This window comes from Mesocricetus auratus, unplaced genomic scaffold (genome assembly GCF_017639785.1).
Source record: "Mesocricetus auratus isolate SY011 unplaced genomic scaffold, BCM_Maur_2.0 Super-Scaffold_100004, whole genome shotgun sequence".
NCBI classification, from domain to species: Eukaryota; Metazoa; Chordata; class Mammalia; order Rodentia; family Cricetidae; genus Mesocricetus; species Mesocricetus auratus.
This window is the reverse complement of record NW_024429189.1, coordinates 81,198,758-81,217,681: the sequence shown is the minus strand read 5'-3', so window position 1 is coordinate 81,217,681 and position 18,924 is coordinate 81,198,758. Positions and strand designations below refer to the sequence as shown.

Genomic DNA, 18,924 nt, shown 5'->3' with positions numbered 1-18,924 from the left:
CTCACCCTCCCTGGAGAAATGAGGGGATAACGGGGGGGGGAGGGCACGGGAGGAAGGGAGGGAATGGGAGAGGGACCTGGAACTGACTTGTGAAGCAACCTTGATTCTTATCTAAATTTAAACTGGAAAATAAAATTTAAAAAAAAAACAATAAATAAAGATGGCATGAGCTAAAAAAAAAAACAAAACAAACAAACAAACAAAAAAAAAAGAATGGGCATTTAAGGCAGTCTCTCCACTATTGCTTAGCTTGCCAGTTGGTGTCATCCTTGTAGATTGCTAAAGATCTTTCTGATGCCAGATCTCTCTTCAAACCTATGACTCCCTCTATTATGGTATTTCTCATCCTGTTCTCCCACTATTCTCCCCCTAACCCAACCTTCCTGTTCCCCCATTACCTACTCTCTCCTCCTCTTCTCCCCCTCTCTTCTTCCCAGCTCCCACTCCCCCCACCACCCCACCCCTGCTGTGTCCCCAATCTGTTCAGGAGATCTTGCCTCATTCCTCTTCTCTGGGGTACCATGCATATCTCTCTTAGGCTCTTTCCTATTTCCCAGACTTTCTGTCAGTGGAATTGCAGACTGGCACTCCCCTGATCCATGCATAAAACCCATATATGAGTGAGTACATACCATCTTTGTCTTTTTGTGACTGGGTTACCTCATTCAGGGTGGTTTCTTCTAGTGCCATCCATTTGCCTGCAAATTTCAAGATTCCATTGGTTTTTTTTCCCGCTGAGTAGTACTCCATTGTGTAAATGTACCACATTTTCTGTATCCACTGTTGAGTTGAGGGGCATCTAGGTTGCTTCCAGGTTCTGGCTATTACAAATAATGCTGCTATGATCATATTGGAATAGATGTCCTTGTTGTATGAATTTGCATCTTTTGGATATATGCCTAAAAGTGGAATTGCTAGATCTTGTGGTAGATTGATTCCCATTTTCCTGAGGAATATCCATACTGATTCCCAAAGTGGGTGCCTGAGTTGGCACTCCCACCAGCAGTGGAGTAGTGTTCCCCTTTCTCCACATCCTATCTAGCACAAACTGTCATTAGTGTTTTTGATTTTAGCTATTCTGACAAGAGTAAGTATCTTAGAGTTGTTTTGATTTGCATTTCCCTGAATGCGAAGGATGTTGAGCACTTTCTCAAGTGTCTCTCAGCCATTTTAGACTCCACTGTACTTTTTAATTGAATCCTTTGGTATTTTAGAGATTTGCTTCTTGAGTTCTTTGTAAATTGTATAGATCAGCCCTCTGTCAGATATGAGGTTAGTGAATATCTTTTCCCATTCTGTGAACGGCCTTTTTGTCATGTTGACTGTGTCCTTTGCCTTACAGAAGCTTCTTAGTTTTAGGAGGTCCCATTTGTTAATTGTCAATCTCAGTGTCTGTGCTACTGGTGTTATGTTCGGGAAGTGGTCTCCTGTACCAATTCATTGAAGAGTATCTCCCACTTTCTCTTCTAAGAGTTTCAGTATGGCTGGATTTATGTTGAGGTCTTTGATCCTTTTGGACTTAAGTTTTGTGCAAGGCAATAGACATGGATCTATCTGCAGTCTTCTGCATGCCAATATCCAGTAATGCCAGCACCATTTGTTGAAGATGCTTTCTTTTTTCCATTGTATTATTTTAGCTTCTTTGTCAAAAATCAAGTGTTCATAGGTGTGTGGGTTAAAATCAGGGTGTTCAATTCAATTCCGTTGGCCTCCTACCTGTCTGTTTTTGTGCCAATACCAACCTGTTTTCAGGACTATAGCTCTGTAATAGCGCTTGAAGTCAGGCATGGTGATACCTCTCGAAGTTCCTTTATCGTATAAGGTTTTGGCTATCCTGGGTCTTTTGTTTTCTTATATAAAGTTGATTATTGTTCTTTCAAGGTCTGTGAAGAATTGTGCCAGTATTTTGATAGGGATTGCATTGAATCTGTAGATTGCTTTTGGCAAGATTGCCATTTTTATTATGTTGATCCTACCAATCCAAGAGCATGGGAGATCTTTCCATTTTCTGGTAGCCTCTTTGATTTCTTTCTTTAGAGACTCAAAGTTCTTGATATACAGGTCTTTCACTTCTTTGGTTAACATTATCCCCAGATATTTGATGCTGTTTATGGCTATTGTAAAGGGTGATGTTTCTCTGATTTCTTTCTCAGTCACTTCATCATCTGTATATAATAGGGACACTGATTTTTTGAGTTAACCTTGTATCCTGCCACTTTGCTCAAGGTGTTTATCAGCTCTAGGAGTTCGCTTGCAGAGTTTTTCGGGTCACTTATGTAAACTATCATATCATCTGCAAATTGTGAAAGTTTGACTTCTTCTTTTCCTGTTTGCATCCCATTGATCTCCTTTTGTTTTCTTATTGCTCTAGCTAGAACTTCAAGTTAATATTGAAAAGATATGGAGAGAGTGGACAGCCTTTCTTGTTCCTGATTTTGTGTTGAGTTTCTCTCCATTTAGTTTGATGTTATCTTTGGTTTACTGTATATTGCTTTTATTATGTTCAATCCCTGATTTCTCTAGGAACTTTATCATGAAGGGGTGCTGGATTTTGTTAAAGGCTTTTTCAGCATCTCGCCTATATTTCTAAATTGTTTCTCCACCACTGAATTTCTTCCTTTGAGGACTCTCTGTATAGTTTCATATTCCATTGACTTAGTTATTTTTATACTGCTGTGATAAGACACTATGCCCAAGACAACTTATAAAAGAAAATATATTATTTGGAACTTATGGTTTCAAAGTGTGACTCTATGACTGTCTTGGTAGGGATTATGGCAGCAGGCAGGCAGGCATGGTGCTGTAGCCGTAGCTAAGAGCTTACATCAGATCCACAAAGCATGAGGAAGAGAGAAAGACAATTGGAAATGACTTGGGTTTCTGAAACCTCAGTGCCAAACCCTAGTACACCTTCTCCATGAACACTACATTTTCTACTCCTTCCCAAACAGTTTAATCAACTATGAACCACAATTGTATTCAAATATATGAGCCTATGGGGACATTATCATTCAAACCACCACACTCATTTTTAATTGAGTTATTTCCTCAGTGCTTAAGGTTTTTTTTTAAGCTCGGCTCCAGCACTATGCCTTTAATCCCAGCACTCGGGAGGCAGAGGCAGGCGGATCGCTGTGAGTTCGAGGCTGGGCTGGACCGACAGCCTCGAAAACAATACAGAGAAACCCTGTCTCGTAAAAACAACAAACAAACAAAAAAAGCCCAGACAAAGCATTGTGAGACCAAAAAAAACTTCAAAAATACTATTGAGATCATTGTCTGTTAGCAGTTTACTGTTCGGATTGGTGCCTACATTTGAGTGTTGTACACCCAGTGAGATTCATCAGAGAAATCTAAATTCTCCTTTGTAAGTGATTATTATTTGGAGATAGCTTCTAGGTTAGGGATGGGAACTTATCTTGTGTCCACTTCCCAGCACAATACTGGGGCCAATTTATGGAAAACTATATGTATATTATAAATTTGGTGAATATCTTTGCAGTAACTTTTTTATAGTTACTTTCCCAGACTATATTTCTTGATACAAACTTAGAATTGCAAGGTTTGTGAGACCAGGATGGTCCACATTATGAAATTATTCTTCAGAAAGCATGTGTTAGGAACTAACTCAGCACTGTTGTCTTATGGTGGTAATGCACTTCCCATACCCTCCCTCATCAGCTTTCAATGTTGATTACATTTGGAAACATAAATACTCAGTTTATAAAATGTGTCTAATTTTAGCCTGTAATTATTTGTAAGGAATCTTGACATCATTCTTTTAAAATTGTGTAGTTATAATATTGTCATTTCCTACCTCACTGACTTAAGATATATAATGCTGTCATATAAGTTACATAATAGTATCATTTATTTTAGTTTTGTGCAGGCCCATTGCTGGCAGCTACTGTGCCGTGAGATCATGATTGCACTGCTGTGTCATGCCCACAAGATAGCATTTCGTATCTCCATCATCTTCTGATCTTATGCTTTTCTCCCCCTCCCCTTCCATGTTGCTCCCTGATCATTACACATCTATGACCTCTCCTGCCATGAGTTTTTTCTTTCTTTCATTCTTCCTTCCTTCCTTCCTTCCTTCCTTCCCTCCCTCCCTCCTTTCTTTCTTTCTTTCTTTCTTTCTTTCCTTCTTTCTTTCTTTTGTTTTTTAAGACAGGTTTTCTGTAGTTTTGGAGGCTGTCCTGGATCTCAATCTGTAGACCAGGCTGGCCCCCAACTCTCAGAGATCCACCTGCCTCTGCCTCCCGAATGCTGGGATTAAAGGCATGAGCCACCACTGCCCAGCACCTGCCATAACTTTTTAACTGAGTTTGTAGGATCTGGAATCGATTTCTTCATGTGGACCAGACCTCATCGCCAAACAAGGAACACTTGGTTGCTCCCGTAGCATACATTCCACTGTTATATAAATAAGCACATCTTAACCTAGTGGGATTGTATTGTAGTCCATATGTTTTCATCTGGTTAAGACTATTAATGCCTGATATTTTAAACTCAGTTAAAACCTGTAACTGATGAGGTCATAGATGAGTGCGGTGGGTAGGAAGATAATTACTATTATTGACAGGCTGCTTCTAAATAATTAACTTTATAATCATAGACAGTTGCTACTCTCAGTCTTAATTGGCAGACTTTTGTTAGCAATGAAAGACAACAGATGCAGAGATGAATGACTGTTCAGCCTGAAAAAGACATTCACACTATTCTGTATAATGCTTTCTGATTTCTTAGTAGGTCTTCCCCAGCAGACTGTACTACATCTTACAGTAGTATCTAACCTGGTCAGCAGGGAGGAATTATTTCTGTGTGTCATATCTTTAGCAATAGAATCTGATCAAAAATCAATGACCTTCCTGTATACCAGTAACAAATATTCTGACTGGTTTCTGAATGCTGTTGTTTATAGCATTTGATGACTATTCACACATAGTACTCTTCATCTCCTTGATCACTAAACTTGTATTCTGTGTGCAAGTACAGCCTCATCTTCTTTGGATAATATTTTAGGTTTAATTATGCCACCACAAAATTTTCATGTTGAAGGTCTAACTCTAAACTGAGGAGCCATTGCTCCAGCCCTCTGAATATGCATTTTAAATACATGTACACTTTGTTCCTTATTTTATGAGTTGCTAAAAGAAATCCTCCAGAAATTAGCTCTCAGTTGGCTTCCAGATATGGCCATGAACTGAACTTGATTTTTGCAGTTCTTAATATATTGTAGATATTAGTTCCTTGTCTAGGAAATACCTGACAAAGTTTGTCTTCCATTCTGTATGATGACTTTTCGCTGTTGGTGCTCTCCCTATCTGCACAAAGCCTTTTAATTTCATGCAATTTTATTTACCAGTTCTTGGGGGTTTTCTTCTGTTATTGAAGTTGTTTAGAGAAACCTCTTGCCTATGCCTGTGCCTTGTCTTTGTTCCATAATCAACAGAGCAATAGATATACATGCACATAAATATGCATATAAGATATATATAAGATATACATATATGTATATGTATATATAATTCAGTGCTTCATAATTTATTAGGTTAGAACTTCAGAGATACATAACAGGAAGAGAACTAAAATATTGATTTTTTTCTACCTTCATTACTATATGATCTATGCCTTGATTTTTTTCTGAAAAAATACTATGATTTTTATGAAAAGAAATATTTAGGGAGATTAAAGAAAGCCTAAAATCCTCACAAAATTACTGATAGGGGAAATAATGTAAATACCTCTTTCCTAAGATGTTATCTGGCAGAAATAATCATTTTATTTTGGGACAGTTTTGGGAAGATATTTTTCCATCATTTTAGTGGGTATATTTTAAATTTTCCAAAGGCAGGAAAAATTCCTGTTGTGTAATTCTTTATTTACTATGGTATCCTTTTAGGACACACTCTTATTTCAGCATGTCAGGATTATTTCATTGTGCCTGGGAGCATGATTTGTCTTCTCTTAAATACTATTACTTCTCCTGTTGAGTTACCGTGGTTGGTAAACAAATGTATTACCAATGAAGACGTTTCTTCTACCAGTTTTTATTTTAAGATGGATTTTCTCTTACAGGTATTCAGAGAATTTCTACTCAGAACATATTAGTAATTACACTGATTCACTCTCTTCATATCTGTATCATAGATGACATTTCCATGGTTCGTATCTATGTTGTGTATTGTTCCTCCCATGGTTAAGTATTTTGTACTTCTTTTCATTAAGTCTCATTTTAGACCTAGTCTTTTAAATAACTAAGTTGTCCGTATCAGTCTTTATACTTGATTTATCTTCTTTCCCTCTTGATCAATCCTAGCCTTGGGCCATCTGCAAACATGATCATATGTGACTTTACATTCTCCTTCAGTTCATTCATGAGTATGTTGGACAAAGTTCTTAACCCATTGAACCATGCTGGTATTCTCACTTGTGACTGTATTGATGAGAATCCATTTCTTCTATATATGCTAAAATTATCTGTGTACTGTTTGATACTAGGCAGTGCCTCAAAGTTTTCTGCATTCTAGATGCCTCTGTACTGCTCATCTTTTTCTAGGGTATAGATTAGAAACCATTGTGTAGCACATCTGTTGGAACTATTGTGCAAATTTTAGAAATTATTCAGTTCAGGAAAATATTGTCTTTGGTAGAGTTTTAGTGTCATTAAGTATATAAATGTAAAAATATTTGGAACTGCTTCTAATTCTTTTCTTTTTCTACGAAAGTAAGTTTGTAGTTAAAATTAAGTAAGGAATAATTACTTTCTTGCCATGGGAGAATGATTGCAATGTACATACAGATAATTTTCCTAAATGTGTGTTTGTAGGAAGTTGCTTTGATTTGAAGGTGGCTTCTTAGATAATATGCAGTTCATGTGTAATTTTCAGAGTATGATACAAACCACATGCCTATTTTTTTAATTTTTATGTTTTCCTTTTATTTTCAGGAAAAAGAAGAAATAGAAGGGGTTTCAGTAGGTGCTATACTTTCTGATTATCAACGTGTGCGAGTAGAAAATGTGTAAGGAAACATCATTCTCTCTATTATTTTTAAACATAAATAATTTAAGTCAGGATTGAGGACTAAGCTTAGTGTCCAAATGTGTGCTTAGACTTTGAAAGGCCAGAATTATAATTCTAAACTCCTCAAGTGGGGAGGATCCCAGTTTAGACGCCTAACAATAGTGCATAAGTAGCCTGACCTGGTCTTCTCCTGTGGCCAGATTGGTGCCCAGCCCAATTGTCATCAGCAAGGCATCATCCAGCAACTGATGGAGGCAGATGCAGAGACCCACAGGCAAACATTAAGTGGAGTTCATGAATCCTGCAGAGGAGAAAGAGAAAGGAGTGTAGGAGTTAGAGGGGTCAAGGACAGGCCAGGAAGGCTCACACAGTCAACTAACATGAGCTCATAGGGGCTTGTAGAGACTGAAGGGGCATTCAGGGAGCCTTCATGAGACTGACTAGGCCCTCTGCATATATGTTGCAGTTGTGTAGCTTGAAGCTCTTGTGGAACTCCTAGTGGCAGGAACAGGGCTTCAACTCTTTTACTGACGTTTTGAGTCCTACTTCTCATACTGGGTCATTTTTCCCATCTTAACACATGAGGAGGTGCTTAATCTTCCTACAGTTTGATATGCCATGTTGTATTGATACTCATAGGATACCAGCCCTTCCATGGATAGAGAAGAGGAAGGGATTTGGGGTGGAATGGGGAAGAGAGAGACTAGGAGATAAAGATGTGGGGAAGGCTACAGCCAGGATGTAAAATAAATAGATGTATAAAAAAAAGGAGAATGTAAATATAAATAAAGTATTGTTAATGAATAAAAAATAAATGAATGTACCTAAATCATAAAGCACATCTGTTATAGATGTTCTGTAGTGCTAAACATATGTTTAGCCATATTTGTCTCTATTTTTTAATATTTTTGAGAAATCCATATGTGTATACAACTAAATTACTGTAGTGCCACTGTTTCCTCCTACCTCCTCTTCTCAGTGTCCCACAAGTCCCCATGCTCATCCTCTTCTCTTCAGTAGCACACCGAGTCTGAGTAGTGCTGTCTGTATGCATGTGCTACGTATTCATCCACTGCAGCCGGAGCTGCTTTACAGGGACCCCACCCCTGGATAAGCCAAGTCATTCCTGCAACATCTCATCCAAGTTAAGAATATAAAGAATACTTTTTGGCTGATGACCTAAGGAATAGGTAACACACCTCCAGAAGCAAATCAGTCCTCCTAAAACCTAGCCACACTGTCTCAAAACAGGAATCTTTCACCTCCTCTTCTCCCTTGACTTGTAGTGTATGGAGTTTCTGATAAACTTGTAAAGTGTGAGAAAATCACACCTCTGCCCACATAACTATGCCTTTCCCTGTCTTCTAGCCCCCGGAAGTATTGAAACGAGAATAATTATTGATTCTCTGGTATGCTTTTTCACTCTGCTTTCTAAAGCTTAAAGCCTAACTAAAGTTGACATTTCCAGTCTCCCTGGAGATTAATTTTTTTATTACTTTAATTTTAAATAGCTTATTTCACATGTCAATCCCAGTTCCCTCTCCCTCCCCTCCTCCCACACCCCTCTACCCCCTTTCCAGCCTCCCACCCTATCCCCACTTCCTTCCACATAGGGGATATCTAGAGTCTGTCATTTCACTCAGGGCAGGGTCCAGGCACTCCCCTAAGAGTCCAGGCTGAGAGAGCATCCCTCTTTGTGTTATGGACACACGAAGTCCGTTTGTATGCCAGGGATTAACACTGATCAACTGCCCAGGGCCACATATGTTGCCCAGGCCTCCTCACTGACTTTCAGACTCATGGGGTCTGGATCAGCCCCATGCTGGCCTCCCAGCTGTCGGTCTAGGGTCCAAAAGCTCCCCCTTGTTCAGATCAGCTGTCTCTGCTGGTTTTGCCAGCCCATTCTTTGCCAATTTGCTCATGGGTTCCTCTCTCTCTGTCACTGGGTTCCATGGGTTCAGTTCAGTGTTTAACTGATGGTGTTTGCCTCTGCTTCCATCAGTCACTGGATGAAGGTTCTAGGATAGCATGTAGATGTCAAGTTCATTATCAGGAATGGGCATTTAAGGTGGTCCCTCCACTATTGCTTAGCTTGCCAGTTGGTGTCATCCCTTTAGATCACTAGAGGTCTAACTGGTGCCAGATCTGTCTTCTAACCTATGGCTCCCTCTTTTATGGTATTTCCCATCCTGTTCTCCCCCAACTGTACCCCTCCTCATGCTTCCTGTTCCCCCATGACCTACTCTCTCTTCCTTTTCTCCCCCTCTCTTCTTCCCAGCTGAGATTAATTTTTTATGTTTGTGCATCGTCTATAAAAATTCAGTGTACAAAGTATTTTCCTTGTTTCATTTTTCCTCTTTGTTTGTGTTTGTGAATGTGTGGATGTATATATCCCATTATGCATATATGGAGTTCAAAGGACAGCTTGTGGGAGGGGTTTCTCTCCTTCCACCATGGGATTTCCAGAATTGAACCCAGACAGTAAGTACCTTTATTGTGTGAGCCATCTCTCTGAACCAACAAGACATTTTAAAAAATAAGAAGAGGAGGAGGAGGAGACAAAAAACATTTTAATTCTTAAAATCCTTGAAAGAAGCACTATGCTTAAAATCAAATTGCTGGGGACCATAATATGGAATATAACTATATTATTTATTTTGTTGTTTTTCTTCTTTTTACATTGTAGATGTAAACGGCTTAATCTGAAACTTTTAGCTTACCTTTGGCAGAGAAACCAGGAAGACCTACTCCGAGAGATGATAGCATCTAACATTGAAGCTATTATCATCAAAGTAGCAGCTTTGGGTATGTAACCTAACTTACAAAGCTATTGTCTACTACTGCATTGATAATCCCAGGCCACTAATATGCACTGAAGAGGGGTCAGTGATTTAGTTATAAACATGTAAAGTCACAAATGAAGTAAACAGTGTGTGGATGGGGAGGGTGAACTTTTCAAAATCATCCTTTGCCTAGTTCTCCAAAGAGAATAGTCATACACATTTCATTTTGAGTATATGCATGAGGATAAAAAAAAACTGATATTGTGGTTTTCTAAGTTTCTGTATAATTTGGAATTAAGGTTAATGTAAAATGGAAATACAGGAATTGTTGGGGGAAGTTTGTTTGGTTTTGTCTTTTTGGAAGTCTTAAGATACATAATTGGTACCAAATATTTACTGTGTTTTACCATTTTGAATAATACTAAAATAGAATGCTTTTCTTTGTATTGTTTTTAAAAGGGAATTATTTTTTGTAGGTTCATAAAAGAAAAAATTCACATCTGACAGTTTTATTTGATATGTGTCAACACAGTGAGTTTGTTGTTTTGAATTTATATCATTGTATTAATTTTCGTGACATGTTTGAGGCTGATGCATTTAATCCATAAACCCATTGCAGAGAATGGAAGGTACAGGGTGGCAAAGCCTAATCTGGGTACCACACTTCGGAGCGTTCCCCTCACACACACTCTGTGAGGATGATTGCATGAGTAAATTCATGTCACAGGTAGCATTTAGGAGAGGGTGAAGAGTGTGCAGCACTTAACATTTCTTGATAAACACTGCTGAACTTTCTTTGCTGGAGCTGAGGTGTACTGTTTAATGGAAGGCCTCATTTAGTGGCTGTGCAGCCATTCTCCTTAGCTGTGAAAATGAGAATGTTTGACAAGATGTTCTCTTTAATAAGAAAAAGTCTGCTGGGCAGCTCTTAGATCAGTCTGCACCGAAGCCATGTTTACTGATGAAGTTGTGTGTGAAGCTGTGCAGAGTGTGCTCTGTTGCTCTCCAGGATTCTCATCTCCTAGATTTTCTATGATGAGACAGTGATCCTATGCCATGCAGGAGGATACTATGTCTCCTTTACCACCAGATCTTAAATTGCATTAGGACTCATTGGAAGGACAGAGCCATAGAATTTAACATTGCCCCCTTTGTGGTAATATATAACTAGTGTCGTGTGTCTTCATTTAGTTTGTGCTTCTGAGGAGGGGAATAGAAATGGTGAGTTAATGGTTTTAAACCTTTGGGTAAAAATACAACTGAATTAATTTATTTGTCCTGTGTATCTTTGTAACATAAGTTTAGATTTCAATTTAAGATGTGAATTCTGTTGACTACCTGAATGTGTGAAGTTTATTCTAAACAAACACCATTGAAGGAAACCTTCCTGAGGCATCACAGTCCCTTTAAATATATAGAAGCATATACATGATACAGTATAGGTTTCTTATCCATTTTTATTCATTAAAATTATCTGAAAAAAATAGAACTCTTTTGTGGTTAAAAAAGTCAATTTTCTTCAGAATGATTCCATGGTAGAAAAGACTCAGTCCTACATAGACGTGTAAGATACATCCCCAGTAAATATCATGTATAATCTTGGTATATGTATTTGCTAGTTTTCTGTTGCCACATTAAACACCATGATGAAAAACAGCCTGTGGCAGAAACTGTAAGCATTCTAAGAGTATCATAGAACGAAAGCATGGCCGCAAATGACAGGCATGTCAGTAGAGCAGGGGACTGACAGATGGTGTCAGAAGTGGAGAATTGTATAAACTCAAAGCAGAATGCCTGTCCCCCAGTGATATACCTCCCCCAGAAAGGACACACTGGAAGGTTCTGTTACATTCCCCAAGCAGCACTACAAACTAGGTGCCCAGTATTCAAATACCTGATCCATTGGGGTATTTTTCTTATTCAAACCATCACAACCCACTCCCTGGTTCCCAAAGGCTTGTGTTTAGTCTAGCTTTAAGTCCCAAAAGTCTTTCAGTCTCAACACTGTTTACAAACCCAAAGAGTCGTAAGACTCATGGTAATCTCTTAACTGTAACCACTGATAAAATACAAAAGCAAATTTTATACTTCTAGTATAAATTGGCAAAGAATATATATTGCCGTTCCAGAATAGTGCAGTTGGGCCTCAGTGAAGGAACCCTGGCCCAAAGCAAGGAAAAACCTAACAGGACAAACAACAACCCTGTGACTCCTTGACTGGTAATAAAAGGCGAAATGGCTCTGCCCCTCCAGCTTTGCTGCCAGCAACCATGCCTGACACATATCAGTGAACTTAAGTTTTTTTTATATATTTTATTTTCCAGTTTAAATTTAGATAAGAAACGAGGTTGCTTCACAAGTCAGTTCCAGGTCCCTCTCCCATTCCCTCCCCTCTTCCCGTGCCCTCCCCCCAGCCCCCCCCGTTATAATATTAACAGCTTATTATGTAAAGGATTTTCTTCATACTGCCATTGAAACAACTGTTTCTCACCTGATTTAAGGTAATTTAGCTTTTGAGAAATAATTGTTTTTGATTGTATGTCAGTGAGATTGAATGAAAATATTCTTAATACATCATACATTTTCAAAGGAAGGTGTGCAAGTATTTTGTTTTCATTTCTCTAATCTTTCCCATAGCTACAAATGTAAGTGATAATTGACCATCTTTCAGAATTTTTATAAATGCATTTACAGAAATACTCTGCTTTCTTTTTTGTTGTTATATGAATTATACCTTTTTTCACATATTGGTCTGTCATATACCTTTTTGCGTTACATTTTATGTAAGAGATTTTCCCATGTACATAATGTAGATATGTTCTTCATGTTTTATTCTTAAAAATTTATTAAACTGTATCAAATACAACATACATCAATGCTAAGTATATACTTTGATCAAACATAGCATAACTGTACCAAACCATATTATTATCATTGTCCTCATTGTTACTTGGCCTCCCAAAGATAGCATGTCCCTCATACCTAATTTTGATAGTTTTTCTTATGTTTAATTGTAAAATTTTTGCAGAGAAAGAATGGAACGCAGGGACTCACACATGCTGGGGGTAGTGCTCTAAACAATTCACACGCTCAGTGAATTTGTAATATTTTATAATGGAAGCACACTGTAGTCTCTCCAATGTTTGTGAGTTCTTTGTCTCAATGTATAGTTTCTGAGAGGCATCCACCCTTTGGAGACAGAGCATTGTGTCCACTCTCATGACAAGATGTTGTTCCATTCTAATAATATACCTTAACTGTCTTAGTAGTGGACACTGCACTAGTACTTTACAGTTTTCCACTATTACAGCCGTGTTTTTTTCCTTCACTCTTATGATACATTTTGAAACAGAAAACTTGTAAATGTTGGTATAGTTCAATGCATTCATTTTTGTATGTTCATCCTTTGACAGTGCATGTAAGGAATTGCTGCCTGTATCTTTCTTAACTTGAAGAGAGTCATACCTTTAACCTTTATGATTACATCTACAATTCCCTGTTCTTTTTCTGAACTTGAAGAGAGTCATACCTTTACTTTATGATTACATCTACAATTCCCTGTTCTTTTTCCTTGCCCACTCTATCTGAACTTTTCTTTTCATCTGTTGTTCTGGTACAGAGGTGCTAACCAGTGCGAGGCATGGCCCAGGTTTATTTATCACTATTGAATAAATTAGTAGTAATGGGCAAAATGCATGTGAAAGATTTCAATAATTCTTACTACGATGTTTGTTATTAAGATGTACTACAAATTCAATTTTATTTAATTGCCTTTGACGAAAAGACTGTGGCATAATGCTGTGAAACAAAAGCATCTACCCAAATATTGTGGACCTGAAATCTAGAAAAGCAACATTTGCCCCCTCCCCAACTCTTGGGGCATCAAAAGGGAAGGCAATATTGAGCGGTTCAGCGAGGGACTTAAATGTCTAGTCTGTAGAGTCATCTAGGAACTTCTTGGCTATGCTTTATGAATGGACCTGGTATAACTGTTCAGGATTTCATAATTGCTAAAGTTGTAATTGTTACATGTCAACTCACAGCACCAAGAAACTACCTAATTGCTGTTGTAACACACATTGTCAAACTGTATTTGCTAAAGCAACCATTGACCTACTCGGTTTCAAGGAGTTTTAAATCCAAATTCTCAGTTTTGTTCATCACACAATTTGTGACCACGTTTGTTATAAATCTCTACAAAACTAAGGTAATTTTCTTCAGAGATCATTTTTAGGAAATAAAGAGTGATTATATAATTCTATTTTTTTGTAAATCTATTAAGATCATCTAGCCTACACTGTTGAGATGCATCATATTCGCTATAATGAGTTATCTTCTCTTCAGAGTGCTTGATTCATTTTCTTTGTCCTGTTGAGGTATTGCATTCATGTTTATAAGAGTACTAATCCAGAATTTTCTTTCTTTGTAGTGACTGGAGTGGGTAATACGACTTTGAAGTGCCCCCTCTTTTTCTGTTGCCTGAAAGATTTTCTGTGAGATTAGTATTAATTCTTCCTTAATATTCAGAAGTATTGATTACTAAAGCCATTTGGACATGGAAATTTCCTTGAGGGTAAACTTTTTTAGAGAGACTTTTTCCTCTGTTAGATTAGACTTCAGCTTCATCAATGTTTATGATGGTAATGACAGAGGAAGGACTTCCATTTGCAAGTCACAGTAGGAATTATGAATTAGTATACTTGATATTATGATTTGTCTTTTATCTCATTATCTTGATATCTCTCTTGGTATTAAAGGTATCCTGTCAAATTAAAGGTTCTAAATAGTCAATAAAGCAAAGATATTGAAAAGCTATTTCATAAAATAAGTGGTCCAAAATTTAAAACAATGATAGAAAGGAAGAAAAAGAAGAAAAAACCTGAAAGCCACATTTGTTGGCATTTATACAGAAAAACTGTTAACTAAGAATATATATAATGGATATATTTACCTTAAAAAGTTCAAATATTAAAACTTAATTCTAAATATATGTATGGAAATCCCTGTGGATAAATATGTGTAAGACTAGTATTAAAAGATGTCCTCTGTCTTACTTGAAATACTGTCTTTCTAAACTAGGAAGCAGGTATTTATGAGACACCATGTCATCTGGCATCTAGGTCCTATAAATCCAGCTTCCACAATATTTAGAAACAACTTCCCCATGATTCTATTGCCCCTGGTCCATAGTATTCTACTATAGAATCCTGACTAGACTCCCAATTATCCAAAAAGAAATTGCCAATGATAGGGGAGTTGTAATACTTTTAAACTATCTGTATCTCCCCATATATTCACAGAGCTGAACATTGGTCCCTTCTCGGTCATGTAAGGGTACTTCAAAGAAGGCAAAGTGGGGCCAAAACTTAGATTGTAGGCTTTAACGGACACTGTAACGATACGCGACACACAATTACTGACAGTAAAGCTAAGTATTTAATGTAGAAAATTACTCACAAGATACCAAACCCAGAGGAGCAGTTTTCAGTGGCCGAACCGGAAGCCGAACTCCAGGAAAAGAGACCGAGACTTCCTGTGTGCTGTCTTTTATGCCTTCCCCCGTAACGCCCCTAGCCATGCCCAAAAGTGGGCCTGGCTAGTGACGTAGTTCCGCCTACGTACGTATACGTCTTTACGTCCAGCCGTATACGTCTTTAGTCCTGCCTAAAGTGGGTGTGGTTAGCGGTGTGGTAAACCGCCCTTTTATTACCTCATCTGTATGCGCCTCTAATAAGTTACATGTTTAATGGCGGCATCAGACTTCCTCCTACATTAGATGACATTCATTTAGGTGAGAGAATCCTCAGAGCAAACGCAAGGACTTCTCATTTAGGAAGAGTTCGGTTCATTCCTGAGTCTCCTAAGAGCACAGAATTCCTTTGCAGTATCACAAGTCAGTTTAAGCAGAGCTCTTTCCTACACAGCTACAATCTGAGTGTGTATAAAAGTTTCATTAACACTTCTGAGTACTGATTTCTCCAATGGGGCATTAGGGTTTCTTTTTAGAATAGTATTCTGGATTGGATTCTGACTCTTCTTGGCTTTTGAGATTTTTTTTCTTAACTCTATAAATTGAGCAAAATTATATTATGATGGGAAAGATTTGACTGTGAACATAAAATGTTCAGTGGAAGGAGAACTTCTTTACCACCAGCCAGCTTTGTGTCATTTTGCAAGTAAATTTCATTGTTTCTGATCCATAAATCTCTGATGTTTATGGTTCTTTACAATGTCTCTTTGGAGTCTATTGTAGTACCTGCCTGATTTCCTCCTTAATAAAAGAGTAAGTAAAATATCAAAAAAAACTGAGTTTTCTCAAAAACTTGTATTTTTGAAATAATTTCTAAATTTTGAAGATTATAGGCATAAACTGGTCTATAGTAAGTTCCAACCTAGCCAGGACTACAAGGTGAGATCCGTTGTAATATAGACATGACAAAAGACCAACCTACTATTAACTACACATAGATTTATGTTGTAAGAGACTTTATAGAAACCCTCCTGTTTTTATAAAATAGCACTTAGTTTTCAAGTGCTTTGGCCTTACAGTGTACGCTTTCTTGCACTGTTGACTAGACTGAGTTTTCTGTTAGGGCTTTCACGGTTTGCTCAGTTCTCAGCTATCTTCTGCTCTACACTAATCTTGAAAGAAGTCTCTTGATGAGTTTTTGTTTGTTTTTTTCAATCGGATTTGGGATTTATATAGCCAACTTATTATTAATCTGAGTTATAAAAGGTAATTCATATGATTTTCCTCACTTTGCTTGACTTATTATTCTGCTTCCATTATTACATTTATTAATTTACTGATTACATATTATGCTCATTTTTGTATAGTGGCTACAATGCATTAACTTGTTTTCCTTCTTGGACTTTTGTAGCTATCTTGCGTGTGTGTTCATCTTTACAGTGCATTAATCTGTTTATATGACATATATATATATCGCTTATATTCTCCCTCTCACTATACATTATTCTCCTTTAATGTACTTGTTTAACCCTGGGATAGTTTCCTACTGTCTCAATAGCTCACTTAAATATTCTTCAATATACCTTTGTGGGTGAGAATCCCTTTCCTCAGTATGACTGATTCTTCTTTCATTTGAAATCCATTTTCATAGCACTATGGAGAACACAGCATTTATCATCATTGTAACTATATTTTACCTGGCACAATCCTTGAAATATTTTAACTCATCTGCCTCATGATTTATATGCTATATTTTAGAATTGTTTATATTTTAATTATGTTTCTCTATCTACTTTATGTGGCAAAGTGGAGTGTTGTATGCCCGTGTGTGTGTTTGCTTGCTAGCTAGCTTACTTGTTTGTTATCAAGTGTTAATAACTTGGTCAGGCTGATTCTGAATTCATAATCATCCTCCCTAGTCCTGGGATTAAGGGTACATGCCACATTGTTTTGTTTTTAATCTCACTAGTGGCTTGATATTATTTTGATTATTGCTACCTGTTTTATGTAGATAATGTGTAGGTTTCCTAAAGGTTTGATGAGAGTTCTGCTTATCGTTATTTGTAGTATCTTAGATTTTTCTTTTGATTTGTGGTTTTGTCCTGCCCATTGGTGTCTCCTACAGAGGCTGTCCAAGGTAAGTGCATATAGGTTTTTCTTCTTGTTATCTTTTCTGTTTTGTCCCTTTTTTGTTTATTAATTTATTATAGATGAGCTATCTTTTTGATACATTCATAAAAAGATTTTTATCTAAACTGTGACTAAATTTTGGAGCTTTTATACTTTGGTACTTGTGTAATTTCTGTACTTGCCAGCCTCATGTTTTTACTTGTTTTGCTAAGGATATTTATGATAAGATAGAATTCTATGTTCTAGGAAACTCTAAGCTGGGTTGCTATTTCTAAATAATAACATTAAAATGATAAACATGAAAAGGTGTAAGAAACTATTTATGATTGGCATTGGTGATGGCTTACCTTGGTTAGAATAAGTTTTTTAGAAGGAACTATTTCCATCAAACCCTTTAAAACATAAATATAATGATGTCTCACAAAGCCCAGCACTTTACAGAGGTCATGAATAGCAAATGCAACAATAGTTTTAGATAGTAATTAGATTGGAAATCACTGACTTTTATTTTATTTCTTCTTTAACTCCAGTTTAAAAAAAACAAGATATTATCAGAATGCATTTCTCACCTTCCTTGGGCAGGTGTAATTAGACACAAGCAAATTTAGTGGAGCTAGTGTGCTCTGGGGCCATTCAGCTGTGCTTCATAGTTGCATTTTTTTTTAAGTATGAAGGTTGTCTAACATATCAAGTAGCAAAAAAAAAACTGTTAAAGTAAAGGTTTCCTGTTTACCTTTAGGTAAATTACCACTACCGTTTGCTTTAGCACACAGAAGACTGCAGACAGGAGGAAGGAAGTGCGCACTACTGATCGTGTGTGACCTTCACATCTGCCTTGTGCATTTGCCGGCATCACCGTCACTCCAAACTACTTCTGTCCCCCCTTAATTTGTTTTCACTGAGAAAGTTCTGGTCACACTTAGCAACAGCATATCTAAAGACATTAGAAATATTCCCAACATGTTTGAAATACCATTAGTGATAAATTTCAATTCATTTCTAAATTTAAATTGTTATCATACTCTTAGACTCAGTTCCAAAATAAAATATTAATCCCTAACCCTGAACCCAGGCCGATGAGGCTTTGTTCTTTTCTCCAATAGTCTCCAACTCCTGCTAAGTGACTATTTTGTTTTTACAGTTGTAACCTATTAAAGTTACATACAAGAAGATATTTCAGATTATATTCTTATATTTTTGGGTGTGAGCCTAGCCTTTAATAGCTGAGCCAGCCCTCATATTGCATTCTACTGCTACTTGAAATGTGATTTAACATGCTTGTACTTTTCAAAGACATTATCCTATGTGATGCCAGACTGTGTACCTAAAAACATATAAAAAAAAAAAGGAGCTCAGTTACTTACGCAAATGGGCATAATATGAACTTGATAGGAAGTCAGCATTAATTATGGAAGGCCCCATGATACTGATTGTTAGTATTCAGGCGTCTGTACAGCCCTGTCCTTGGGGTTCTGACAAGATATGCCCTCAACATCAGCCACTAAGACAAACA

At 37.2% G+C, this 18,924-nt stretch overlaps 1 protein-coding gene across 1 annotated transcript in view; it reads left to right on the top strand.

Annotated features, from left to right (window-relative positions):
- Nucleotides 1-18,924, top strand: part of Dph6 (diphthamine biosynthesis 6) — a 117,824-nt gene that overhangs the window by 72,106 nt on the left and 26,794 nt on the right. Inside the window, exons 4-5 of the mRNA XM_005064762.4 lie at nt 6,953-7,026; nt 9,715-9,833. Coding sequence (XP_005064819.3) covers nt 6,953-7,026; nt 9,715-9,833 — 193 coding nt within the window. The remainder of the gene's footprint in view (nt 1-6,952; nt 7,027-9,714; nt 9,834-18,924) is intronic.